This window comes from Neopsephotus bourkii, unplaced genomic scaffold, assembly GCF_033783945.1.
Source record: "Neopsephotus bourkii isolate Nb327-2 ecotype Australia unplaced genomic scaffold, CSIRO-AGI_Nbou_v1 NB_1370, whole genome shotgun sequence".
Lineage (NCBI taxonomy): Eukaryota > Metazoa > Chordata > Aves > Psittaciformes > Psittacidae > Neopsephotus > Neopsephotus bourkii.
In genome coordinates this window covers 237,300-264,676 of record NW_026901849.1, presented here as the reverse complement: position 1 = coordinate 264,676, position 27,377 = coordinate 237,300, and the positions used below count along the sequence as shown (strand labels likewise).

The 27,377-nt window shown below is 47.7% G+C and overlaps 2 protein-coding genes across 6 annotated transcripts; one reads left to right on the top strand and one right to left on the bottom strand.

Annotated features, from left to right (window-relative positions):
* The first annotated feature begins 677 nt into the window (after positions 1–677).
* On the top strand, positions 678–14,383 carry DHX8 (DEAH-box helicase 8). 2 transcript variants are annotated; one of them, XM_061366984.1, is made up of 23 exons: positions 678–827; positions 1,144–1,229; positions 1,807–1,879; positions 2,152–2,237; positions 2,822–2,931; positions 3,038–3,343; positions 3,612–3,756; positions 4,191–4,394; positions 4,963–5,050; positions 5,365–5,462; positions 5,983–6,130; positions 6,507–6,688; positions 7,072–7,266; positions 7,471–7,656; positions 8,134–8,344; positions 8,666–8,847; positions 9,567–9,707; positions 9,995–10,150; positions 10,309–10,446; positions 10,878–11,006; positions 11,995–12,191; positions 12,279–12,458; positions 12,937–14,383. In XM_061366984.1, exons 1-23 carry the CDS (start codon positions 698–700, stop codon positions 13,154–13,156), a joined length of 3,591 nt encoding a protein of 1,196 aa, XP_061222968.1. In that variant the 5' UTR covers positions 678–697; the 3' UTR covers positions 13,157–14,383. The 2 variants fall into 2 exon arrangements, with proteins under 2 accessions (XP_061222968.1, XP_061222967.1); XM_061366983.1 differs by having other exon boundaries at positions 2,146–2,237.
* Positions 14,384–15,007: 624 nt separating this feature from the next.
* Positions 15,008–26,797, bottom strand: ETV4 (ETS variant transcription factor 4). Of its 4 annotated transcripts, none has more exons than XM_061366979.1 (12): positions 26,737–26,797; positions 26,573–26,666; positions 26,396–26,443; positions 23,660–23,713; positions 20,459–20,585; positions 19,736–19,894; positions 19,100–19,344; positions 17,665–17,739; positions 17,507–17,575; positions 16,984–17,153; positions 16,496–16,597; positions 15,008–16,009 (listed from the first exon to the last, which is right to left on the bottom strand). In XM_061366979.1, exons 1-12 carry the CDS (start codon positions 26,779–26,781, stop codon positions 15,788–15,790), a joined length of 1,410 nt encoding a protein of 469 aa, XP_061222963.1. In that variant the 5' UTR covers positions 26,782–26,797; the 3' UTR covers positions 15,008–15,787. The 4 variants fall into 4 exon arrangements, with proteins under 4 accessions (XP_061222963.1, XP_061222964.1, XP_061222965.1 ...); XM_061366980.1 differs by having other exon boundaries at positions 26,573–26,663; XM_061366981.1 differs by lacking the exon at positions 17,507–17,575.
* Between the last annotated feature and the right edge of the window lie 580 nt (positions 26,798–27,377).

Sequence of the window (27,377 nt, the reverse complement as noted above, 5' to 3'; positions counted from 1 at the left end):
GTGAGGGGGAGCAGGGACAGAGCCCCTTTTCCTCTGCCCTTACACCAGACCTCTTGGCCTGTGGGTAGGGATGCTGGCCAGAGGGCTCGGAAGCCTGTGTCCTGGCTGGCTCAGTGGTGGAGCAGCTTCTTAATCAGCAGGTATCTGGGCATGGAGGGGAAATGGGAGGCTTGGTTAAGGGAAGACAATGGAGCTGTGACCAGAAGGAATGAACAACATCAAGTTCAGCAGGGTCCTGTCCCTGGGTTGGGACAAGCACAAGCACAGGCTCTGGGCCAGTGAATGGGGCAGCCCTGAGGCAAAGGACTTGGGGGTGTTGGGTGAGGAGAAGCTCCCTATGACCCGGCTTCACTGTACTCTTGAGCCGAGAACCCCTCCATGTGCTGGGCAGCACCCCCAGAACATGAACAGCAGTTCGGGCTGGGGGGGAATCTCCCTGTCTGGTGTGCTATGGGGAGACCGCCCCCCTGCAGCCCTGATCCAGCTCTGGGGCAGGAGCACAAGGGGGACGTGGAGCTGTTGGAGCGACGGCAAGGGGATGCCCCGGGGGCTGCAGCACCGCCCTGTGCCGTTGTCGGCACCGGCTGCGCACCGCGCTTCCCCCCGGCAACAACCATAGAGACGGTGTGACAGACAGGCCCCATAGCACCGGGAGGCCCCGCCCACTCCGTCTTACGACGCTTCCGCCGCGGCCCGGATGCGGAAGAGCGCCGCGGCCATGGCGGACTTGGCGGTGGAAGAGCTCGCTCAGCTCGAGTACCTGTCGCTCGTGTCCAAGGTGTGCACGGAGCTGGACAATCACCTGGGCATCAACGACAAGGACCTGGGTGAGCGGCCGTCGCCGTGGTGCGGGGCTGGGACGGGGCTGTTGGAGCCGCTCCTGGCGGCTGTGCGCGCTTGGCGAAGGGGCTTTCGAACTGGGGAAGCAAAGGGTTGCTTTACCTCGCAAAACGGGTCGTGAGGGTGAAGAAATGCTTCTATCGGGGCTCCTGCCACAGGAGGGGACCCGCTGCTGGGAGGGAGCAGCGCTGGGGCTGCCCCGGGTGTAGGTAGAGCCGCGGAGCAGCTTCTGCCCCACCGTGAAACACTTAACACGGCCTCGGAGTTATTTCTTCTCATTTCCTCCCTGTGTTTTCCTCGCAGCCGAGTTTGTGATAAATCTCGCTGAGAAAAATACCACGTTTGAGACGTTTAAAGCAGTTCTGCTGAAGAATGGTGCCGAGTTCACTGTGAGTGAGAGCTGAGCATTACTTACGCGTTCTCCTTGGCCTGCTTTATCTCATAAAGCCTCTTGTTTTAAAGAGAAAACGTGGGATTAGTGTCTGTTGTTTTCAGTTGGAAAGCTCCTATTTAGCAGTTGGGGATTCCTGCCCCAGCCAGGCCCCCCTCTCCCTCCTGTTTAAAAGCTCGTGTAGTCTTTGCAAAGGGTTCTGCTTGTCTCCTTAAGCATATAAAATATGCAAAAGCAACTTTCCATGAAGGTAAACGTTGCTGTAAGTGTTTTTATAATACATGAGTTCCTTTGGAATGAGTGTGGTTGGATTAAATAGGTGTTCACAAAGGTCATTGATCACAAAGGTAATTGAAAGTAGAAAAGTCACTTAAATGGAATGATCAAAATAGTTCTCAGAGTCAGTTTATTGCATGCTTTTAGGATGTGTCCAGTGATATGTTTTAAAAATGAACCCAAATCTTCAGAATTGCCCTTTTTCTGTGGTGCCGATAAGCCCTCACTGGTGCTTTCCCAGAACAGAAGTCAGGGTTCCAGTTGTGCTTTACACTAAAGTATTTCATTCCGTTTTTCAGGATTCCCTTATTAGTAACTTGCTCCGTCTCATACAGACCATGCGGCCCCCACCAAAATCCTCTACAAGCAAAGGTATGGAAAACCAAAACTCTTGCTTGGTGGTCTTCTAGTTTTTGGCCATGCTTTGGGCAACTGGTGTAGTTACTGCCCTAGGCTTGCAAGGCTTTATATCTTACTGTGAAGTGGGAGGTTCTCTGTTGCTGGCAGTAGATTAGCAAATCTGTTTAGGCTCTAAAACCACCCTGAGTGTGCTGTTGGAAGCATTTATGTCTTTCACAGATTCACTGTGAAACAGAAGGCTCAAGCTCTTCTATTTTGGTTTTGATTTTTCTTTTCTCTCTCAGATGCAGTTGTCAAACCCAAGTCAGAGAAGGAAAAGCTGAAGGAATTGTTTCCAGCTCTTTGCAGGCCAGACAATCCCAATATCAGGGTAAGGTCATGCTTTTAGATTTCCTTTGTCTATGAAAACTTTATTTATGATTATGTTTCTCTTAGTTTCAAGTTGTCTCAGGGTTTTTTTAATGTTAGCGTTTTCTTGCTGATGCATGGAGAGAAGCAGACTGTGAGAAATGAAATATAGAAGAAGCAGAAGGTTGATATTATTGCTTATACTTTCCAAGAATGGTTGTTCCAGCAGTTGCCATGTGGAAGCTGTTTTGCAGGATATCTGGAAGATGAGGCTCTTATGAACATGGAAGTTATAGTTGAGTCCTTTCTTAAATAGTGCTCAAACTCGTGATGGATTACAAACTAGATATACATTTTGGCCATTCAAATGCTCCAAGGGATTTGCATATTATATTTCTGTAATAATTTGATGTATTGAGTCAAAGCTTTTTTGTATAAAAGTAGAATTGTCTCAATATTGTAGCTTTACTACTTTTATACTCCTAGAATGTGTATTATGTCTGATCTTTTTTCCTCTTACATGCCTTCTAAATAGGCATGTGAGTGGTTATTCATTCTGTAGACTGATTATCAGCCTTCTTACAGACCAGTTCTCTGTTCTCACAGACTATGCTGGATGAAGATGATGTAAAAGTGGCAGCTGATGCACTTAAAGAACTTGAAGCTCTGATGCCCAGTGCAGACAGGCAAGGCAAGCAGAGGAGCAGTGACCACCGGTAGGTTTCTGGCATGTGTCTGGGGACTGGGTGTTGGCAGTTGGTGTTTCCTGTTCTCTGTAATTATGTGGGATTTCACTGCAAATATGTTCTGTTTGCTTCTCAGGGCAAAGAAGAAGAGGAGGAGCCGGAGCCGGGACAGGAGGCGAAGGCACAGATCTCGCTCTAGGTCTCGTTCTAGAACCCGGGATAGGAACAGAGGGAAATCCAGATACAGGTCAAGGAGCAGAACTCGGAGTCCAAGTAGGGACCGTAAAGATCGAGACAGATACGTTGAGAGGAGCAATGAGAGATGGAGAGACAAACACATTGACCGTCCCCCACCTGAAGAGCCTGCCATTGGAGACATCTACAATGGCAAAGTCACAAGTATAATGCAATTTGGATGTTTTGTGCAACTGGAAGGACTAAGGTACTTTCTGCTGTTTATAATAAATCTGGTACTGTTCTATGCGAATTCCTTTTCCTTTCAGCATCTTAGAGGTTCTAAGGCTGCAATAAGGAATGCTGGGGTTGATGCCAAGATGAAGGTTTGTTTCTCTCAGCAGAAAATGTTCTTATAAAAGCTAGTTTATGAACATGCACAGTCAGTTGACAACAAAATAGTGTGGATTCTGAATGATCTTCAGGACTGTCAGCAATAATTTATGACATCTCAGGCTCCTCTGCTTCACCTACAGGAAGCGTTGGGAGGGCTTGGTCCACATCTCAGAGCTTCGAAGAGAAGGACGTGTTGCCAATGTTGCTGATGTGGTGAGCAAAGGACAAAGAGTAAAAGTTAAAGTCTTATCCTTTACTGGATCCAAAACCAGCCTGAGCATGAAGGTATGGAAAGACATTCTGTAGTGCTTATAATAAGTTTGTGGTGCCAGAATTTGAAGGATTATCCCTCTTTTTGCCATTTTTATCTCTTTTTGATGAAAACTAATGCATAACCCCTCAAGGAGGAGTTAAAAAACATTGAGCTAGTCTTCCATATATATGGCCTATTACTTCTTACTCATTTCCTACAGAGTCTTATGATGTCATGTTCCTAACAAATTTTTAATTGATGTGGTAGCTAAGTGGCAGCAAACCCCAAGTTGTTGCTGTGTTTTTCTTCCTTTTCTAGTATGAGAAACTAACATTTTCTGTGTCTGGCTGGTGTTGGCAGTAGTGTCTCTGAGAAATGTACTTACCTTTTTCTCTTGTGTTAGAGGAAGCACTAATGTTAAAAGATAACAAGTGCAGTATAAATAGACTGATTAATCAATCTGTAGGATGTTGATCAAGACACTGGGGAAGACTTGAATCCAAACCGGAGGAGAAACCTGGTTGGAGAAACCAATGAAGAAACATCTATGAGAAACCCAGACAGACCCAGTCACCTGTCCCTGGTGAATGCCCCAGAGGTGGAGGATGACAGCCTTGAACGGAAGCGCCTCACCCGGATTTCAGACCCAGAGAAATGGGAAATAAAACAGGTGTGTTCTTGTATTCATAGGATCTCAGAATGGTTTGGGTTGGGAGGCAACTTAAAGCTCATCCTGTTCCAACACCTGCCACAGGCAGGGACACTTTCCACTAGAACTGCTTGCTCCAAGCCCCTGTGTCCAACCTGGCCTTGAACACTGCCAGGGATGGGGCAGCCAGAGCTTCTCTGGGCACCCTGTGCCAGCGCCTCAGCACCCTCATAGGGAAGAGCTTCTGCCTAAGAGCTCATCCCAGTCTCCCCTCTGGCAGGTTAAAGCCATTCCCCTTTGTCCTGTCCCTACAGGCCCTCATCAGAAGCCCCTCTCCAGGTTTCCTGTAATTCGCTTTAGGCACTGGGAGCTGCTCTAAGGTCTTCCTGGAGCCTTCTGAACAAGCCCAGCTCTCTCAGCCTATTCCCAGAGATGCTTCAGCCCTTGAACCATTCCTTTGTTTTGCAGTCACAACATTCTCTTGTTCCTGTTTTACAAATCTCCTAATTGCATTAGAGCTGAGACCTCATAGACATGAGTTGTGTTTGTTCATGGGGGCAACTTCATGTTGTGTTTATTCTGTTCCCAGATGATTGCAGCTAATGTGCTTTCCAAGGAAGAGTTTCCTGACTTCGATGAGGAGACTGGGATTCTCCCTAAAGTTGATGATGAAGAAGGTACCATTTCCAAATAGTCTTACTGTTGTTGTAAATTCCTTGTGTTTCTGGATGTGTTTTGATTCCAAAAGAGCTAATGATATAACTGAATGTGAAAGATCTCACAGTTTGTTGTGATCTTAAACATCTGGAACTAGGGTTGCTCTAGCCTTATTATTAGTGCCATTTCTATGTGTCCTGTCTGTGCATTCTTATTTGTGGTGTTTCCACAAACCTTTTAAGTACATTATAACCCAGAATACCCTTAAAGCATGGCTTGAGGAGGTGCTTTTATGTATCTGAAAGATGTTTAACAAATGTCACTTGGATTTCAGATGAGGACCTGGAGATTGAGTTAGTTGAGGAAGAGCCACCGTTCCTTCGAGGTCATACTAAACAGAGCATGGATATGAGTCCTATCAAGATAGTAAAGGTAAGTGATATCCAGGGCTAAATCCAATGTACTTGATTTAGTTAAATATTTGGGAGTTTAACAACCAGTTTTCCACCTGGACATTACTGAGAGCCCAGAAAAACATGGTCACTGAAATGAAGATCCTTTCTTTACTTACAAAGATGGATTCTTATTCAACTGGTGACAGTGAAGTAAAATAATAGAGCCAAAATGTGTATTAGACTGCAGCAGCAACCATTTCACAGAAGTGTTAGAACATTCTTTCTCTGCTGTGCTTTTTCTTACCCTCTGAAAGTAGAAGATGGTCTAGATATACTCATTTTTCATTGGCTGTCCCATAATCCTTCTGACTCAACAGTGTAGGAATGCTGCATATTAGTCATAACCATGGCAGTTCATGAGACCATGCTAATAGAGATATTGTGGAAGTTAAATAGACAAAAAGTTTAACATGCTTTAAAGCTTCTAAAGGCCAGTGGTGACAGAGAATTGAAGAAGTGGGAGTGCTTGAAATCTTAACTTCTTTCTTGCTTTCCAGAATCCGGATGGTTCCTTGTCTCAGGCTGCAATGATGCAGAGCGCTTTAGCTAAAGAAAGACGAGAACTTAAACAAGCCCAGAGAGAAGCAGAGATGGATTCCATCCCGATGGGGCTCAACACACACTGGGTGGATCCTCTCCCTGATGGTATGTCTGAATATGTGGAACTGCGAACTGTGCTGTGTTTGTGACAGTTGAGCAACCCAGGAGCAATGTCTTGATGCTGTGTTTGTCTGCTTCACTTGTCAAGTGAGGCAAAGAAGAGACTCTTTTCCACTAAAGTGGAAATGGGAATGTCAAGGGAAATGTACAGATGTATCGTGCTATCCATGAAAAGTGTGCTGGGTGGTGAAGCATGTTTTTTTTATACGGGAATTAATGTAATAGTGGGAGTATGCATGTAGCAACTTAAATACTTTAATCCACAAGTATGGTATGCATGGGTGATGGGTAACAGGAGCAGGACCATCAGGGTCTCTACTGTGCGAACCTAGATGTAATGGTGAGATTATTTCTTTCCTAGTGGATGGAAGACAAATAGCTGCAAACATGCGAGGTATTGGAATGATGCCCAATGATATCCCAGAGTGGAAGAAACATGCATTTGGTGGTAACAAAGCTTCTTATGGTAAGAAGACCCAGCTTTCCATCATTGAGCAGAGAGAGAGTCTCCCAATCTTCAGACTGAAGGAGCAGCTGATACAAGTAAGGCTCTTGGAACAGCATTCTTGTTTGAGCAAGCAGTAATATCAAGTCTTGGTTTGGCTTGTTGTCATGTGAATAGCCAGTTGATCATTTTAAGTGCAGAACTGTAGGTTGGAATAATTGTTTTAAAGGAATATGTATCTGCATATTTTAACAAACATCCATGAATCTATTGACTGTAAGTCAAAACTGAAACTAGCATCATGTTGGCAAGAGATGAATGGTTAAGCAGTTTGCTGACTTAATCAGTAAGAATATGTGTGTGATTTTTGTCTGGGTCAGCAGCAGGTCTCAGTCTAGTCCTACATACACTGTGTTGAGTTGGTTTGGTTTGTGTTTTGTTCATAAATTTTAACAAGTGTCTCTTTTATGACCTTTCCTAGGCTGTGCATGACAACCAGATCCTGATTGTTATTGGAGAGACAGGATCTGGGAAAACAACCCAGATCACCCAGTACCTGGCGGAGGCAGGGTATACATCAAGAGGAAAGATTGGATGTACTCAGCCCCGCAGAGTGGCTGCAATGTCTGTTGCGAAGAGGGTGTCCGAGGAATTTGGTTGCTGCTTGGGACAAGAGGTGAATTTCCATGCTGCAGATCATGTCAAAATAAGCATGAGGAAAAGCAGAAAAAAAATCAGTCTTGAGCTAGTTTGCTTGTGTGCCCATGTGTGTCTGCCTGTATAGGTAGTACAGTGAGCTTTAAGAATAATCAAACTGGGAATTAATGGTGCTAAGAACTTAATTCTGGAGCTTCAGTTTCTGTGCAACTCCTCTTCCTAGGTTGGTTACACCATTCGATTTGAAGACTGCACTAGCCCTGAAACTGTTATCAAATACATGACAGATGGTATGTTACTGAGGGAGTGTTTGATAGATCCTGATCTGACCCAGTATGCCATTATCATGCTGGATGAAGCCCATGAGAGGACCATACACACAGATGTGCTCTTTGGACTCCTGAAGAAGGTAATGCAGCATTTGATATTTATTGTTTTGGTGTCCTCTTTATGCTATGTAGGAGCTCACAGGAAAAGGCACACAAGTCAGGTTCATTCCTGTGCTCTAAGAGTCTCTTCTGAAGCAAAGCAGATGCTCAAAAGGGTTTGTAGTCCAAACTTTCATAAGATGAGCCTCTGTGTGAAGACACAGTAAGCAAAATTCAGCAGAAACAATAAGAATTGGCAGTCCAGGATATTTATAATAATGGATGAGCAGAGGAGTGTTCTTGCTGTGATTTTCCTTGTCTGGCAACGGCTTTCTGCAGTAGGTTTGAAACGTCACCTTAGAGGATGGTTTGATTTGAAATTCTGGATACTGCAACAACTTGTCCCTCTACTCAGACCTTAGATCTGCTTTTACTGGTCATATTTCTCTGGCTTAAGTGCCATAAGTTGATAGTCCCAAAGGCATTAAATAACTTGAGAATGTTCTGTGCTGCTACAGACAGTGCAGAAGCGGCAGGATATGAAGCTGATTGTGACATCAGCAACATTGGATGCCGTGAAGTTCTCTCAGTATTTCTATGAAGCACCAATCTTCACCATTCCTGGCAGAACGTACCCAGTGGAAATCCTGTACACAAAAGAGCCAGAGACAGATTATTTGGATGCCAGTTTGATTACAGTAATGCAGATCCATTTGACAGAGCCCCCAGGTGAGTAGAGAATGGTCTAGGTTTATTGGTGATTCAGACACTAAAGCAAGGTCTTTAAGTCATGGATCATGTATTAGTAACATGAGAAAAATGCTCTCAGCACTATCCTCTGTTGTTTGAAAATACAGTAAATAAAATGCTGAGAAAATTGGGTGAAAGACTGAAGTAAGTTGCTTCTGGCTAAGTTGTTGCACAAGGGCTAGCCAAGAGTTGGGGTTATTCTGCTTTGAATCGAAAAGGTGAGGGATGGGAATGTGGTCATGCAGGAGTTGTACTGCACAGTATTGATTCTGTGGATGTTGTAATTTACTTCCTGTGTAGGTGACATTTTGGTGTTCCTGACTGGTCAGGAAGAGATTGACACTGCCTGTGAAATCCTCTATGAGAGGATGAAATCTCTAGGACCTGATGTTCCAGAGTTAATTATCCTACCAGTCTATTCAGCTTTACCCAGTGAAATGCAAACCAGGATCTTTGACCCTGCCCCACCAGGAAGCAGAAAGGTAAGTTCAGCTCGGTGTGGCTTCAGTTTCTGCTCATGTTTTAATAGTGGGGTGGGGTGTATTACGCTGCTAATCTTCTGATTGTTAGTTACAGCTTCAGACAAAGTAATGTAGTTTTGGAGAAAAGGTGGCTTATATGTTACTTAGAGCATGTTTTTGCGTGTGTATAGGCATGTGTACATGCATATACATGTTCTCTAAGCCTTTGAAAATGTGTTTTGCACCAGAGGTCTCTATACATCTGGAATGTTCTCAGTCTGCTTTTTAATGCTGCATTTAAGAGATACTAACTTCAGTGAAATCTATATGCAGTTCGCATTGGATGGTTGTAAATTTCGTACCAAACAGTGAATAACTAGAGATATAATCTCTGGAAGATTCTTCTCTAAATATGGACTGTGAGTGATAGGCAGGAATTCTCCCTGTAGTCAGTGCAGAGTGTTTGCAAACTTACAATGATCTTTCACTTGGTTTTAATTATGGATTACATCATGCTTTTTCCCATATTACACGAATGTAAACCAAATGTGGATACACTTGAAACTTGTCCTTCTTTGATTATAGGTAATGCTCCTTTCTGTTCTTCTGTGAACACATTTCTCCTTTAGATGATACATGACAGTAGCTGCAGTTATAACAAACATCAGAATGGGTTAAGCATCAAGGTTGACTTGACAACCAGACACAGAACTGCTGCTGAATCACACTGTTGTTTGCAGGTTGTCATCGCCACTAATATCGCCGAGACATCTTTGACTATTGATGGAATATATTATGTCGTTGATCCTGGCTTTGTGAAGCAGAAGGTTTATAACTCCAAGACTGGAATTGACCAGCTGGTTGTTACACCAATCTCACAGGTAGGCATTCCGCGTTTGATTTCTTCATCCTTTTTTAACCCTGCTGGTAATGTGTATCATGATGATATGGCACACAAGGACATGAAAGCAAAGCGAGGCAATAACAAAGCCACGTTTTTGGTAACTCTGAGATTCCTTCAAGCTGTGCCTAAGGAATACATACTTTCCTGGCTTGTATTGGAAATTTCTTCCTATTAATACAAGTAAAATTGTGAATAGTTGATCATTTTGTTTGGCTTGTGTTCACCTGTGCCTGTTTGATCACTGAGATGCCTTGTTCCCTTTAGGCTCAAGCAAAGCAGCGAGCAGGAAGGGCTGGGAGAACAGGACCAGGAAAATGCTATAGGCTGTATACAGAGCGTGCTTATCGAGATGAAATGCTAACCACCAACGTGCCTGAAATCCAGAGAACAAATTTGGCCAGTACAGTACTTTCCCTGAAGGTTGGTATTTCACCAGCTTGTAGCAAGCCAATGTGATCATAAGCATTTCAAGAAACAAGTGTCTGCCTCACTGTTCAGTGGTGTTGTGGCTGTGGCTGGAGTTTGGTGTCTTCCTTCTTGGTGTTTTAACTTGGGTTTTCTTCACTCCCTCTGCTCAGGCCATGGGAATCAATGATTTGCTCTCCTTTGACTTTATGGATGCTCCCCCAATGGAAACTCTCATAACTGCCATGGAGCAGCTGTACACCCTGGGAGCTCTGGACGATGAGGGACTGCTCACTCGACTTGGGCGCAGGGTACGCAAAAAAGAATACTTCTTAGCACTGTCAGGGTTGTAAATATTCAGGGGGTGACATGAGAGTAGTTGTCTAAGGACTTGCCTAGCACTATTGATTTCCTTTTGCTATTATTCTCTTGTGTTTTTTGGGTAGTTTTTTACTTACCAATAGTTAATGTACCTTTTGCTGTTTAAGGAGCAGCTGTTGTATCTCCTTATTCATAGGATTACTTTTATTAATGTCTAAAAATTTACTATAAGTATTGGGATATTCTTGGGATAGTGAATATAGAGAAATAATTTGCTTCATATTGAGTAAAGCTGTTCTGGGTAAAGCACACTGCTTTGGAAAGGAAGCATGGAAGAAAGGGCCAGTGCTCTCTGTTGCACTGAGGGAACTCAAGGTTTTTGTGAGATATTGCAGGGTATCTTGAAACAGGTTTCTTGCAGATGGCAGAATTCCCCTTGGAGCCTATGCTGTGTAAGATGCTGATCATGTCTGTACATCTGGGATGCAGCGAAGAGATGTTGACAATAGTCTCCATGCTGTCTGTACAGAACGTGTTCTACCGGCCAAAGGTAAGGAACCAGCAGTGTTACTGTTTGCGTGGGTTTTCTGTGCCTGCTTCAGAGTGAGCATATTTGACACAATAAATCTGTAGCTTTGTTAGACTATTTGCTCATTTGTTACATTTCCAGTGTACCTTTTGGTTAAACATCATGTAGCTGTGGATGCCAGTAGTTTCTTTACAGATGGGAAGATGGAAGTTGGAAATCTCATATTCTCTTTTGTGTTTCCCACTAAACACGTACAGCCTTAAACCAACCTTACACCTTAAACCAACTGGAGCTCTGGAGTTCAAAATGCTCTGGTAATTTTCAGATTTCAGAATACACTTTTATCATGGCTGTCCTACCCTATGCTGATTTCTTTTAAGTCAGCAAGCAGCAGCCTGTGCTGTGGTAGGATGTCTCAGTAGCAGACTCTTCTTGAATCCATTATTTCTTCATTATGATGAACTGCTGCAGTTGAGTCTAACTTCTATTTTGGTCTGGGTAGCCACAGTGTTTGATGAATGTTTTATCTGCACACTGGAGAAGTGGGGAGAGGTGGGTAGGTGAGCAGGGTCAGAGCTGCTGCTTCAGCTCCTTTGATGATGAGTAATTGAGGTTGTTTTTAGAGTGGGAAAAAAATAGCTCGTTCAGTGCATGCATAGACTTCCTACTGTATGCATGAACCACTTAGGTCCTTCACCTCTTCTGATTGCTCCCTTGTCACCCATGGGAAAGACTTTAGGAAAGTCTACTGGGGTCTGTCTTTGGCAAGAACAGTTCTGGGCTTTCCTTTCATACAGACATGGTTTTGGCCTAGTGAGAGCCAGTGACCTTCAGATTCTCATCTCTTTGGTGCTTAGCCACTCACCACTCCAAATTTTGTGTTGTCAGTCTTACATCACCTGTTTCTTGGTAGACTTGAAAAGTCAGGGTAGGAGGGACAGGGAGCTCATGTCCTTCATGTTGCACGGGGATTGTGTTGATTCTGATTGATGATGATTTTATATATTAGGATAAACAAGCACTTGCTGATCAAAAGAAAGCCAAGTTCCATCAGACAGAAGGTGACCACCTCACTCTACTGGCTGTCTACAATTCCTGGAAGAACAATAAGTTTTCCAATCCCTGGTGCTATGAAAACTTTATCCAGGCCCGATCCTTACGCAGAGCCCAGGACATCCGCAAGCAGATGCTGGGCATTATGGACAGGTGAGCATGGCAAGAAGCACAAGACTTTGCTTTCTTGATGGTTAGACCTGAACAACTCTAATTTTCTTTCTAATTCTTGTCTGGCAGGCACAAGCTGGATGTGGTATCCTGTGGCAAGGCAACAGTTCGGGTCCAGAAAGCTATCTGTAGTGGCTTCTTCCGAAATGCAGCAAAGAAGGATCCCCAGGAAGGCTATCGGACACTAATTGATCAACAAGTAGTCTATATCCACCCATCCAGTGCTCTCTTCAACAGGCAGCCAGAATGGTAAGGAAGGCAATATGTCATTTTCTGTTTCAGTTCAGACTTTGTAAGTTAAAAGCTTGTGGTGTGCACTACTTGTAGGGTACATATCAAAGTATAGGGTGTTGCATTCTAGCTCTTTCTGCAGTTAAAATTAGTGCCTGTGCAGAGGTGAGATAGACTTTTTGAGCCAAGGACAGGCCTGAAGCCAGCAGTTCTGTGTATTTGTATTGTGGAAGTGAGTTTAAAACACTGAGTGTTAGGGACGGGGTAGAGAGGAAGATCGTTTTAAATGGAATGAAGTAGCTCTGTACTGAAGAGCAGTTGTGAACTAGGAGAGGAAAAAGAAGATAGTTCTTCCAGAGTGTTCTTCTGAAGCATAAGGAGCCTTATGCTGAAGGAGGGTGAAGGGGAGATAAAGGGGCGAGCTTAGATACTCCAGCCTTTGCCTTTTCTCTTGTTTGGAAAAACTGAGTTCCAAAGTTGCTGTCCCTATTTACAGGGTGGTGTATCATGAACTGGTGCTGACCACCAAGGAGTATATGCGTGAAGTGACAACTATTGATCCTCGCTGGCTGGTGGAGTTTGCACCAGCTTTCTTCAAGGTTTCTGATCCAACCAAGCTGAGCAAGCAGAAAAAGCAGCAGCGACTGGAACCCCTCTACAACCGCTACGAGGAGCCCAATGCCTGGAGGATATCGCGTGCATTCAGGCGGCGATGAGCCTGCTTCCCTCAGGAACTCTCACTGTGACTTCTGTACTGTTGCAAAGAGTCCTTTCAGGACTCAACCTTCGGTTGAAGCTTCATTCCAACATAAACAGGAAATAAGCCTTTTCAGAACAAAAGCACAAGGGGGCGATGTGTGTTAATGTCAGCTGCCCTTCGGGTTCCACAGCTGCATGGCAAATGGCCTGGGTCTTCTCAGTGTTCTGAAATGCTTCTTGAACCATTGTTCCTTAATCATTCTCCTTTTAAGAGAGAAAACCCCAAGACTCGTAGTCTGGGCGCTGAGCTGAGCAACAGCAAAAGGATAATGAGTAGAAAACAGTTGTTCTCCAGCCTGTGTTCTGAATGAGCAGAAAAATGTGGGCTGGAATAGTTTATTTCTTTATCCTGCACAAAGGGATTTATTTCTACTCACACTCTTGTACAGTGGCTGGTTTGGAGGAGCTGCTTGGTCTCCTTTTTTCCTATTTTATGCATTTTCCTGTTCACTGTAACTGTCTCTTATGCAATCCATCTGTGGTGAGATATTTAGTATCTGTGGCTTTGGGATAAGGCAGAAACGATCCCTTGAAACCCAGCTAGGATGTCAGTCCTACTTGGCCAATGGCACAGGTCAGACTGCAGCTCTTATCCTTCATCACCATCTTCTGTGTGCTGAAGGCTGATGTACTGAGCAGTAATTAACCACATCCACTCTGCAGCACGGCTCTGTCTGAGCATAAGTGCTTACAGATGTCTCGCCTTTCTCCACAATGCGTCATGTGTTTTATTTCCACTTGCAGTGCTCGGTGACTTCACAGCTGTTGGGTTTTGACTAGAATGTGCTCTTACAGCTCACATGTCTATGAAACATTGCATAAGAGTTCCGTGGTTAAAAAGGAGTAGACTGTCCAGTGTGTGCTGCGGCTGCTGAAGCATCTGTGAATTACTGTTCCTGATGCAAACAGATAAAACTTAACCTGATGTCAAAGCTGCAGATTTGACCCCATCTTTCTTTTTCTCCTTTTCTTTCTAAAGCTGGGACATTTGCTAAAATCATTGTTGAGTAGATTCTACGCTCTGTGGGTTGGAGAATGTTTCACATTGACAAATAGTTCAGTTGGAAACCTGTGTACAAAGGTGGGCAGGGATGTTGTATATACTGGTTTATTATGTTGTATAAATGCCCTGAGCTTTTTCATGCTTTTAGATCGTCATAAAGTTAAGCAGAACTAGAAGGTCATTCTGCTTGGGGAGGCGTGGATCTGAATGGATCAGTCTCTATGGCCGATGTCCACACATCAGCTGGTTGTCACAAGCACCACATTCCCAGCAGAATACCTCACATGTTCCCATGTAGATGCACACGTCAAAACCCAACTGTTTGCTCTTAATACAAGAAGGAGAAGGACTTGTGATGGTGCTGCCCTTGCTCCTGGCTCTAGGACTGTTCCTCTGCCACCAGGTACACCAGAAGGTGCCAGTGTTCTGTTGTGATCATTCAGTCCTGGCTGTAGGACTGCTTGTGTTTGATTCTTGAACTCCACCATGGTTCAGAAGTACCCAGGCATCCCTGAGCTTTCTGCCTGGGCTACCCAAAGCTGCTGAGGAGCCAAGCAAAGCAAGCTCACAAGGCAAGGGAGGACCAGGCAGGGGCTGAATGAAGTTGCACTTGGCCAAAGACATAAACCAATTTATTAATTACAGCATTTTTTACACTCATAAATAGTAAAGGCAGCTTATACCAATGGCAGGGTTCCCCTTCACCCTCGCTTCTGGGACACCAGAGGAAGTGCTCAGCAGGGCAGGCGGGATGGGAGGTGCCAGAATACCAAGTCTCTGGATTGCAGAGGGCACGTATGGCATTGGTGTAGAAGGCTGCTTTGAGTCCCTGGCCTCAGAGGCGGAGTGAGCTGCTTTTCCTGGCCCTTATACCCAGGGACAAGGCTGGGAGGGTTGGCATTAGCCATGCAGGGGGAGAGGCTGAGGGGGAAATGAGGCTTTCAATCAATATACAGGATTCTGCTACAGGCTGCCACAGTGGGAGGATTGGTAACGCAGTCCTGGCCAGTGCCTCCAGCTGCCCTGCTCAGACAGCCCGGGCATTAAGTGTTGTGAGCAAGGGGGTGACAAGGCAGGACTATGCACATACAGGGCAGTGTTCCCCATCCCCACAAAGCAGGTCACAGGGAAGGTGTATGATCTGCGACTGCTGTGTTGCACCCATCCTGGGAAGAAGGCAGGCCTGGCCTTGCAGAGGTGAGTCCATGTGGGTCAGAGACAGCCCTTACTGAGGACAGGTTATACAGAGGTGCAGTGCATGTAGGGGAGGAATGGAGTCAGCAGCAGCACTGTAGCATCCTTGTGTCTGTAAGAGAGCCCTGTGGGATGGCAGCTCTGCTGCTCAGACATCTGCTTCACTGAGACTGAGCCCCATCCTGACCAATATGAGGGTCTTGCCACAAACGCACAAGAGCCCTGTCAGGTGCTTACCCATATGTGTACCTGAAAGCTTTTCCTGACCAAAGCAGGTATCCATAGTTTAGTGCCACCCCAGGCTGGCCTGGAAAACTGCTTACACTGATTGAACACTATCCAGACTTGTACTGTACACAAGCAAGGGTGGCAGCGGGTGCTCCCAGCAGTGCTAGTACGGGTAGCCCTTGCTGTAAAGCTGTGCAGGGAGGCTCCCAAGCTCTGGCAGGTAAGCGGCATTCTCATCCAGGTGTGACAGAGGCACCGTGTCCTCCTCGCTGACCTGCCGCTCCAGCTCTGCCTTCAGCGCTGGCCTCTGGTTATCGGGGAAGGCCAGAGAGAACAAGGCTTCGGGTTCACACACGAACTTGTACACGTAGCGCTCCCCGGCCACCTGCAGGGGAGAAGGGATGGATGCTGCAGGCGCACAGGCAGCACCACGCAGTGCTCCTCGGCAGCAGGGAGGTTTGCAAGCCCTCTGCCTGCTCCAGCACAGCGCCCTGGGACCTGTCAGAGTTTTAAACTACCCCTGGTGCTGTCCTGCTGCTGCTCTGGGCTCCCCTGACACAGCCCTTGGGCACTGGGATGCTGCCAGCTGACTGTCCAGGTAGCAACAGCATCCACACAGCCTGGCTGGACTGTACTGGACATGATTACACTCACAGCTATCCTCTCCAGTGCTCTGGATCTGGAAGGCACTAACCCCAAGCAGCACTTAGCTCACCAGCTGCAAGTCTACACTGATTATCCGTCCTTGCAGCTGCATAAATGCCAACTCTCCTAATGGCAGCCGTGTACAGAAGAAGAAAGACAGACTTCCTATCTCAAACATGAAAAGCATCATTAAAGGTATAAAACCCACATCTGTTTGCAAACTGACCTTCTGCATGATGCCTTTCTCATAGTAGTAGCGAAGGGATCGGCTCAGCTTGTCATAGTTCATGGCTGGACGGTTCTTTTGGATACCCCACAGCCTGGCTACCTGTAGAATAAAGCAACCAAGTGCATGAATGTCCATGAACACAACCCAAGGGCAAAAGAACATTATCCAGCAGCTTCTCTTGTGAGGGATGGTAGCACAACACATACAAGCACACAGTAATAGATTCAAACTAATTACTTAGCAGCTTTTCAACAAGAAGGGTAGAACTCAAACTGAAGAACCCTGTATGATGCAAATCCTTCTCCTTCCCACTACAGAGCTCAATTGTCTGTCAGCACCTGACTCGCTGCAGGGCCTGGCAAGTACCACTGGTAGGCAGGAGCCTTCCCAGGGCAGAGGAAAAGGCAGGTGGGAGCTTCCAGCCTCAGGAGCAGTGGCTGCTTCCCCTGAGCCTGTAGAGAAGCTAACTGGTTTGATGGTTTCACCTCTTCTGGCTCAATGAGCTTGAACTCCATCCCTCTACCAGTCCAGGCAATGAAGTGGGAATTGGTTGGATCATCTAATAAAGCCACAAGGAATTGCCAGAGCTGGAGAGATCCCCGTCGCTGGTATGGGGGCCCTTCCCGGTACCCTCCAGCTTCCTGCTTGATGTCTCCTGCGGAGAGAACGAAGCGGGTGTTGCTCAGGTAACGCTGCAAGGGCAGTTACCAAACACAAAGCACGTTTCACAGCTGTTTGCCTGGAGTATTCCAGTTCAAGCACAGCAGAGCAGCCGATTCACCAGCAGTGAGGAGCTCTGGAGGACTCACAATGAAGCTACTTATGGTAAAAGGCCTCTTTGCTGTTAAAAGAGCTCAAGAAATGCGATCTCCAAAGGCAGGTCAGAACCCCAGCTACCACCCCTGCAGGAGCACAGTGTACCCAGCCATGCAGGCAGCGGGTAAGCGGTTGGCAGGGATGCTGGATAACCCCATCTGCCACCCAAACTCTGAGCCATTCTTTCCCAACCTTCAAATTTTTCGGGAACAACGCAGACATCATCAGGGAAGGACCTCATCTGCTTGTCATAGCTGCAGCCTGAAAGAGGAAGCAACGGAGGCAGTTGTAGAGGTAGTACAGAGGGCAATGCAATGCAGGGGAAAGACAACAGTCACTGCGGTTCTTACCTAAAGGATCTTCTGTATTTGGATGGCTGGGGTAACTCTCCACATTTATGTACATGGAAGGACAGCCAGGAACATCTACAGAGCAAGTAATAAACTTGTTTCATTAAGAAGCACAGGAGCAGAAGGAGCTTGATCTCCAGAGGCGGGCAGGTAAGTGCTGCTTTCTAACCAACCTAAGGCCCTCCTAGAAGGGTAGCGGCAGACTGAGAACGTTTCATGTCTCAGCCATCCCACCACAACGTCGTCTTCACCACGCTTCCAAGCATGAATCCCAGGTGTATGTTTCTGTAGTGCTATCCCATGACATCCTTCAGAGGAGCCAGGATCAGTCACCCATGCACCGCTCCATCCAAAACCTTGGACAACAGGCTAAGTTTCTATGACACTTCTCCCTTATCTGAGTTTAAGATAACCACGCTCTGCTGATGTTTCCAAGGTAAGAAGGCAGTACCTTTCCCCAGGAGTACTATGATCATGTTAATGGAGAGTAGCAGCATCCCTTTGCTTTCTTGGTGGTCTTACGTTGTAGTAGACCTGAATGTAGCAGCATCTGAATGCTTCCTACAGCCACAACTGTGACTGCAGATGTCTCCCTGTCTCTTTTCACATCATATGCTCACAAACAGCTCAGAAAACAGAAAGGAAAGAATAGGCTGAGTTTGAGAACAAGCAGCAAGTCTTCTCATGGTCTTTGTGCCGGAGCCTGAGCACTGCAGGGCCTGTCTTCTGCATCTTGTGTTTTCTGAATCTTGGCTTTCTGTTTCAAACGTGGTTTTCATTCCCACCTGAACCATGAGCTGTAACTGGGAGCTTTGGAAATATTTACCTTCCATTTCCTTTGGACTCCTGTGTACAGCTAGTGCTTGCAGCAGACATTTTGCTGATGCTAAGGGCAACGGCTACTCTGGGCTGAGCCTGGGTGTTATTACAATCATAAACTACTCTCCCAAACAGCATTCTTCTGGGTTTGCACATTTGCTTGCCCTGTCTGGACAGAAAGACCCAGGGAACATGCAATATCAGCATAGCCACAGTGGTGAACTCCTCGCCCTCATAGGAGCTTTTGATTTATCTATTCAGTTCTGCTAAAGAAAACAGGTCACAGTGTCCATTAAAACACCAGGAGACCACAAGTAACATTCCCTCTGGAAGAGGGTGCTGTGATGTCAGGGTCTGATGGACAGGTCTGCTGAAATAAGACTTATCCCTTGTGGAAAGATAAGAGGATCACCTGATCCTCTTAGAGGTGTCTTAGAGAGAGGTTTCCAGAATTATAACCCTTTTCTCTTGTGCTCAGCCTGTCCCCCAGACCACACCATGCCTGAGGATGCTGGAGTAGCGTTTCAAAGCCATCAGTGATGGATGTTCACCCAGGGGGTTGCTCACCCCCGCTGATGCCAGGTTTATGCAGCCAGAAAGAGCCAGTTCTTCCTACCTGAGTCGTACACGTAGTCAGCCTGCTCCTGCTTGATCACCAGAGCTGCTGGGTACTGGCGGCTGCTGCCCCTCTGGCTGCCTTGCTCATACCGCAGGTCCTGGTACTCCCGTTTGAGGCCCTGATGAGGGTATGGGAGGCAGGGCTCAGACATCTGGCGCTGGTAGGCAATAGGGTCTTCCTGGGCTATGCCCTGGGAGGAGGGGAAGGAACGGCACATCTCCACAGGTGGCTGGTACACAGAGCTAGAAGAGGGGAGAGGACATGGGCTGGCTGCTTGCTTGGCCCCGCTGATCTTGGCCCCGGGGCAGGGCTGGTTGAGGGACAGAAACTCAGCCTCAGCCTGTTACAAGGGCTCCAGGAGCTGCACGTGTGGCTGGGGCAATGAAGGGACCCTCATGAAGGATGTTTGCAATGGCAGCTACAGAGCCCATCACCTGCAGAACCTGCCAGGCTTACGCTTACATTCTACAAGCCCTAGGCAGCACTGATGGGTCCCAGGTACTTTGGATGGGGGGGATCCCGTGATGGCTGAGCGCTGAGCGCTTTAATCGGGGTGCTGCAGCCCGTCCTCCCTCAGCCACTGAGGTGGAGCCCCTTCTTCCCAGTGGCTGCCTCCTCCTGGCAGTAGCTCACCTGGTTTCGTTGGGGTATCCACAGCTGGATGTGGGATGCGGTGGCCCCGCAGGGGTGAGGAAGCTTCTGTCCTGTCTAGGGAACTGTTGAAATGGTGACTGGAGCGGGGTTCCTGGGTTGGGGGACTTGATTCTGACTTGTCTGGGTTGATCATAGGCACTGGGGATAAACAGATACTGGAGCATTACAGTTCTCAGGCAGACACACTGCCCCTCTGTGCTGCCACCCAGGCCAACCCGCCCCCCCCACCCCGCAGCATAAACTCCTTCCTTTCTGATCACTGATTGCCCCATGCACGATAGCAATAACCCTTCAAAGAGAACACTGGATGTGTCTGTGCTGAAGAACCCATATTAGAACTTGGGCAAGCAGCTGGGACTGTGGGCAATGGTGGCAGGGAGCTCTGTGTGGGACAGAGTCTGGAAGGCAGTGGGGAGAGAAAGGCACATGATGGATGCTCTCAGCATCACAGTAGCTGAGGAACAGCACCAGGGAAGAGAAAAAAGAGGTGAGCCCAGATCTACCCTAAGCAGGTCTGCACTATCCAGTGCAATACATAGAAGTATGAGCAGGCTGCCATGAGCTGACCCACTGCAGCACGTGTGCACTGCCCTTACCCAGCAGACAGACCAGATTGCTGTCATAACACCTCTTTATTAGATGATGCAGTAGTGCTTGAGTTCAGAGCAGCTCCTGCCACCTCGCCTGTGTAAGCTGTGTTACCTGGTGTAAAGGCACTGCTCGCCATTGTGGTACTGGAATGGCTGCTTATGGGTGCAGGACAGCGCGGGGTCCGAGGAGGGACTCTGCGGCTCCTGTTTAATCTTAGCAGGAGGACTGTGAAAAGCTACTGTAGGAGAGAAATGAGAGACCAGGTTGAGACTTTGCTTGGGTATAGAGAGAGAGATGCTTACATTTATATCTATCAGCCAAGAAAAAGCCAGTTGAGATTCCACCACCTTGTGCTTGTTCAGGTGGCTCAGAGGAACAACAATAGGCACAAGTGATTGCTGGATGCACCTGAGCTCTGCCCTCAGTTTAGGAGGATTTGCGTGATACACCAACCTTACAAGAGCACATCTAAGGTAGTATTAACGTGCTCTGTGATCATCCAAGAAAGGATTTGAAGTGGGTATTTCCTAAGCTGCACAGGCTGGGATAGTTTGCACATACTCTCAGTTTTAACCACATAAAAGCCAAGTTTTGCTTTGCATCAAGCCCAATGCTCTTTCACTGGCATCCCTGGTGAGCATGTCTTGGGAGTAGCATCACCACATAGCATTCAATGAGAATGCACTAGTATGATGTGCTGATAGTTTTGTTTGTCCAGTAGACAATAAATGTCAGGGGTTTGTAGACACAGCTAAAAACCTGAATGTTTTCTGAGCAAAAATAAATACTATTGCTTGTATTGCATCCTACTGCAATACAAGTGAAACCCAGAAGCCTGACTTCCATGTGCTTGCTTTCACTGTGATATCCGTCAAAGGTGGAAGAGCAGCTTCCAGCCCTCTCAGTACTGAATGTCATCAGTTGTACCAGGTTAGTACTGGTGCTTCCTGGGCAGGAGGCTGCCAACGGGCACTTTGCAGATACCCGTGTCATTTCCTAATACAGGTTTCCTTGTGTTAAACCTCTTCTATGCTGACAGTCCAATAGCCCTGAATGTGGGACTGGGGGAATCCCTGAACTGCTCTGCTCAGCCAAAACACCAGGGACAACCCAGGCACAAAGGAAAAGGGTTTCTTTGCATTTCCAGCCCAGTGGCTCATGCTTGTGGCCTAATGCAGACAAGAAGGGATCTTCGGGCTGGTTAGGATTTCATGAGTAACAAATGCGGGTTGCAGTTTACAGCACCAGGAAATAGGATGTGGGTATTATGTTCCTTTTTATGCTTGATTAAATCCAGCAGGGAGCAAAACTGCCTTCACGAGTTCCTCAGAAAAGCTGATCCCGGTGGAAGGACACGGGCAAGCATCTTCTGCCTTTGCCCCTGAACGCTGCTGATGCTGTCAGGAGCTCACTGGCACTTAGGAAGGGGAGAAAAGTGACCCCAGGAAGGTACCTGGGTCTAGGCTGGTTTTTCAAACAAGGGAAAGATCTCCCTGCCCATCTGTGAACCTTCCATAAGCTACAGTCCTTCCCCATGAGCTCCCTCCCACCTCTTCGAGCCGACGCGATGCTGCTGGCAGAGCCTGGGATGTTCAGAGCTTGAGGATCGTTGTCAGGATGGGAAGAAACAGCCCGACCTCATCTTTTCACTGTGTTTGTTTCAGGACTGACCTGAGCTCCGTGGGCACCAGCCAGCCTCAAGCCAGCCCTCCCTCACACAAAGAACACATTGTCCCTTCTGAAGTGCTGCAGCAAGTGGCTATCGGGAAGCCTGGAGGGATGGCTGCTGTCTCTAAGCACAGGGGATTAAGGCCACTTTCTATTGCAGACACCCCTCTCCAGAATTAACATTCTCAGCAAGAGAGCAAAACCAACCCCAACCTGACTTCTTTTGCCTGCTTTGCTTTCAGCCTGTGCCTGAATAGCCCATCCTTACACCCCGCCAGCATCCAAAGGGATCCAGCCAGCTTGACAGGAGCAATAGGAACAAATGAACTCATAAGATACTGGTGCCTCAGATTGTTTGTGGCAGCTTCTGAGGGACAAGAGGCTCCCACGGCCGCTCCCAGGGCTGCCATCAAACATCAATCCTGGCACAAAGAGCCCTTGGCACTGCCCAAGCTGCTGCAGGTGAGTGCTGCCCTGGGCTGGATTCTGTACCCCAGACATGACCCCCCTGCATTGGTGCAAACACCCCAGGCCCAGGCAAGGATCCAAAGAGAAAAGGGTCTTTCTATGCCTGCGGCATCCATTCCCTTCCTGTCTGCAGCAGCTCTTTCCAATGGATGGCGTAAGCAGATGTATAGAACCCATCTAAAAGTGCTGATGTGTCAGCTGAGCCTGATGGGGGGGGAAGGAAGGGTGGACAAAACCAACCCGCTTTGCCCAGTACACTGCACTCCATTGAAGTGCCAAGAAGCTGGCTGTGCTAGGAGCAGCCAATTCTTTCTGGCCCCTGTTAGCTGGAACAGGCTATTGCGTTACAACCGGCTCATTCATTCATTCATTCATTCAGTGGGAAACATTGGACCAGCCCTCTCCTCAGTTCTGGGTCAAAAAGAGGAAGAAACAAGATACATGACTCAGAGAGCAAACCCGGCTGTGCTGCAGGGCCAGCGGGAGGAAAGCAGAAGCACCATTGTGTGCAAGGTTCCTGTACGTACCCTTGGACCTGTGCAACGTTCAGCTCCGTTGTAACCTGCCCAGTTCTCAGAGCACACGTTTGTGGCACGGTCTCTACGCTCCTGTGTGAGCACATGCAATCTGTTCCTAAGAACAGAGAGCAAGCAAGCCGGCAAGCACATCTCCAGGGATACTGTGTCCTCATGCAGCAGACAGGACCACTGTCTCACAGAGGCCAGGCTGGCAGCAGATGCTCAGGCAGGGGCCATGCAGGTGAGCAGAGCCCCCCAAAAGCACCTGCAGGGGTCACAGCACCATGATGCCATGCACAGACTGATTTACTTTGCCTTGGGAGGAGGAATAGCACAAACCTAACACCTGATTGTCACAGCGATGCAGTTCAGGGGGACCTGATTCTTCACACCTACCCCAACTACAATACATAGCTGTTGAAACCACTGTGCATAAGGGACTGTGCAGCTACCACCGCACAAAGACACTTTTGCATTGTGCAGATGTGGACGGTTAACATGGGGCTCTGTTGTCACCATCACAACAATCTATTCCACAGCAACACAGAAATAAGATGAGTACTTCAGCCTCAATGCCTGTGTGTTGTGGTTATGGGTTTGGTTGCAGTGTATCCTGCCCTTCTCCCCTGAGGAGTGTGATCACCCCCATGCTACTTACAGTTTTCTGAATGAAAGTCAGGCACAAATTGCTCATCGCTGTCTGGAACCTGAGCTGCCAGGGGAGGGAGGGAGAGGAGAATTAGATTTGGCACTTTGTATGGTATAATTAACAGTAAAGCAGAAATAAGCCTATGCAGGAAAGATCAAGCTTTCTGCTGGGATGCACTTTAGTGACTAAGGCGAGTTTCCCTTTGGGATTAATGAATACAGTTCTTTTGCCTGCATTTTTGCCCCTTAATTCTGCCAGCTTCTTTCTCCCTTACCTTGGAAATAAGGACAACAGCAAGTTTATCAGCTCAGGGTTCACAGTTTTCATTAGAAACAAACCACACAGGGATTTTTAAGCATTTAGCATAGGAAAACCAATGACCAACTAATACATTTGCAGGAGAACATTTCAGAAGAACAAAAAGAATATCTGGTAGCAGGAAGGGGAAATGGTGAATAGTGTGTATAATGTTAATAGTGTGTGTGGTTTGCAATGGGAAATGCTGGTGTAGTCAGAGAGGACCTGACTGCAACCAGTTGTTCTTTCCCCATGTATCAGTGCAGTAAAGCTTATTCTGAGGCATCTGCCCCATGGACAGCATTGTTAGGACAAGTCCAGGAATAACAGCAAGGTCTGAGACATTTGGATGTGTCAAAGATTGTCTAACAAATACACCTGAAATTCAGCAGAGGCCTCACTGCCCTTAGAACAGCCATCCCCATTGGAATGAGATGCTGCTGAGTGCAGTGAGCAGGGAAACAGTTAACATTAGCATAGAATGGTTTGTGTTGGAAGGGACCTTAAAGCTCACCCAGTTCCAACCCCTTGCCATGTAAAGGGACACCTTTCAGTAGAGCAGGTTGCCTCAGTCCACCTCCTCAGCTGTGCTCTGTTATCCTGAGGCAGCAACTAATGTGGTAAAGACCCAAGCTTTGGGGTGTGCCTTGGGAGAACCTGTGGGGAGGACCTTAACCACAGCACGCGTTGTGTTCCAATATTTTATTACTTCTAACAATTACTTTTCCATCCCTTTTACTGCAGGGGAGAGCCCGCAGCAGGTCCGTATCTCACAAAACCTCTCACAAAGCACCACTGAAAGAAATGCTGGTACAGAACAGAGTGACCGAGAGTTTGGGATGTTGCAGCGTGCGCTCCCTCATCTCTAAAGCAAAGGTGATGTAGTCAAAGTAAAGGGACATGGACAATGGAAACCCACTAATCTCATCCACTTGAAGCTAAGCTAGACAAGACATGCCAAAAATAGACCTTAGGGAATAACACCGCCTTAACAACAGGCAGTGGATTTGAATGGCTGGAGTGAGAGCACACAGCCCCACTGCTGCATAGTGCTACTTGCAGTGCTGTAGGAGAAGGCTACAAGGCCAAGTTGCCAGGAGAAAAATATGTATTTTTATCCTATCATAGAATGACTTTGGTTGAAAAGGACCTTAAAGATGGTCTAGTTGCAACCCACAATATTCATTATGTACTTCATATAGTTGCAATACAGATGATAGACATTTTCTTGCTTTCCCCAAACCCGCATCTATGCTTATATATATATATATATATCTCTTACCTTCTTGTATTCTAAGCACATTCATGCAATAGGGTTTGCTTGAACATTTAGTGATCATGTATAGCAGCAGATTCCCTCTTTCTGTGCAGTGCTATGAGACCATGTGTGACCTTCCCTTCACCCCAGGATACTTGTGAATTCCTTCTACAAACACCCTGCTACTGACAAATGTATTGTAAGAGATTCTATGCGAATGATTTAGATTAGTGAGCTACAAATATTACCAACCTTTAGAAATCAGTTCTGAAGCAAACTGCTCAGCAGCTCCAGATTGTTGAACAGTTAAGAGAAACCAGTCTCAAGCCTGTGTGCACATTCAAGAGATCTAGGACATGAGCAGCAACTCATTTTTCAGCCCTGATGCAAGTTGGGTGAGTGTTTCAATCCTCAACAGCCTCCAGGTAATTCCTCTTGCATCCTTCCAACCCTCACAGTCCTGAACGCTGCCTGATCAGCGTCATTTCAGCTTGACATGAACATAAACCATCTGATTTGGGTCGTGTCCCCCCCCCCCCCCCCCTTAATCTTTCTTAGTTGGCAAAAACCTGTTTGGGACTTAAAAGCCCCTTTTTCACCGGTATGTGTATTTTTATAGTATTGTTGTGAAATATTTGTTAGGCACCTACATCGTAATAAGCACTTTTGTATTTAGCAAGAGTCTATGCTCGAGGATCTGGTTTAAATGTTGATTAATCAAACCGAAATCGATCATTTGTAGCACTGGAATTAAGCAAGTTCAGTGCACGGTGTAAAAACGGTTTCACTTTGCATTAATGGAACTTCCTGGGATTTGAAGTTTGCTCTTTCTTGAAGTCAAAAGGCAGAACAATTTATAGGCACCAAACTGAGCAGTGGGACAGTGCCAGGAATGTCCCTTTCAAAGAGGTCCCTTCCAACCCAAACCAGACTCTGATTTGGTGAAATTAGCACGAAATAGAACCAGTTACAAGTAGCCTGAAGCGAAAATTGTAACCAGGGAAATAGGTGGCCAGCTGCCAAGTTCCATTCACGAGCAAACACCCTGCACCATAGCGCGATTCACGCGTCCTGGTTCGCACAAGCCAGAGGTTGGCAAGCCTGGATAAAGCGCTTACAGCATGAAGCCGGGCAAACAGAGCACTGGAGCGGCAAGAGACAAGACAGAAGGGAGCGAGGGAAGCACCTACCTTCTGTCAGCCAGGTCTCCTGGAGCCTGCCCAAGTCCTGGAAGAGCTCTGCGCGGAAAGCGAGAGGTTTCCTCAGTGGAGCGCTGGGGAGGGCCGGCGGAACCAAGGGGGGGAACCCGCTCCTCGCCCGATCGGCTTCCCCTTCCCTGTCACCATCCCCTCCCGCGCCCCCCGTACCTTCCGAATCCTGCGGCGGCAGCAAGCCCGGATCCGCGGGTCTCTTCCCAACGCCCATCAGAGCTCCGCCGGGAGCCGCCTGGCCCGGAGGCTGCTGCGGGAGGAGCGGATCAGACCCGGCCGGAGGGGTCCCGCGCTTCTACCCCTGATCCCTCCCCGCTCACCTGCGGGAGCGTGAACGGCACCCGCTGGTCCAGGTACGCCTTCATCCCGCCGCCCGTGCGCCGGCTCTCGGCGGGCCGGGCTGGTCCCCGCCTGCCGCGCTCGGCCGCCGCTCGGAGGGCAGCGCTCTCGGCACGGCTCCCCCAGGCTCCCGCCGCCCGCGGCTGCCGAAACTCGGGCTCCGAGGTGGGACCGAGCTCGTCAGCTCCAGCCGGGACCGGCGGCTCCCGGTCCCGGTGCCCGTCCCTCACCGGCGGCGGCTCGCAGCCCACGCGGAGCCCGGCGTGGCCCCGCCCCCCTGGGCCGTCAGGCCGCTGCGGGGTCCGGGGGCGGCCTCCCATTGGCCCATCGCGGCGCTCGCGGCCGCGGCTCGCCCACTCCTTTGTTCCAGCGAATTCGTGAATGAAGCTCAAGGCTGGGGCACGCCAGCCAATCCCCGCTCCCGCTGGCCCTCGCCCCCGTGAACAGTGGGCGGAGTTTAGCCTTCGGGGCCAATCGGAGCGCAGCGCCCTGGTGTTCATTCAATGACGGAGCTCCCATTCATAAAAAAACCTCTCGAAGTTCATTGATGAAAGGCGCTCCAGCTATGCCTGTGGCGAGCGGCAGAGCTGTGCTTAGCCTGCCCTCCCAGACGCCCACCCAG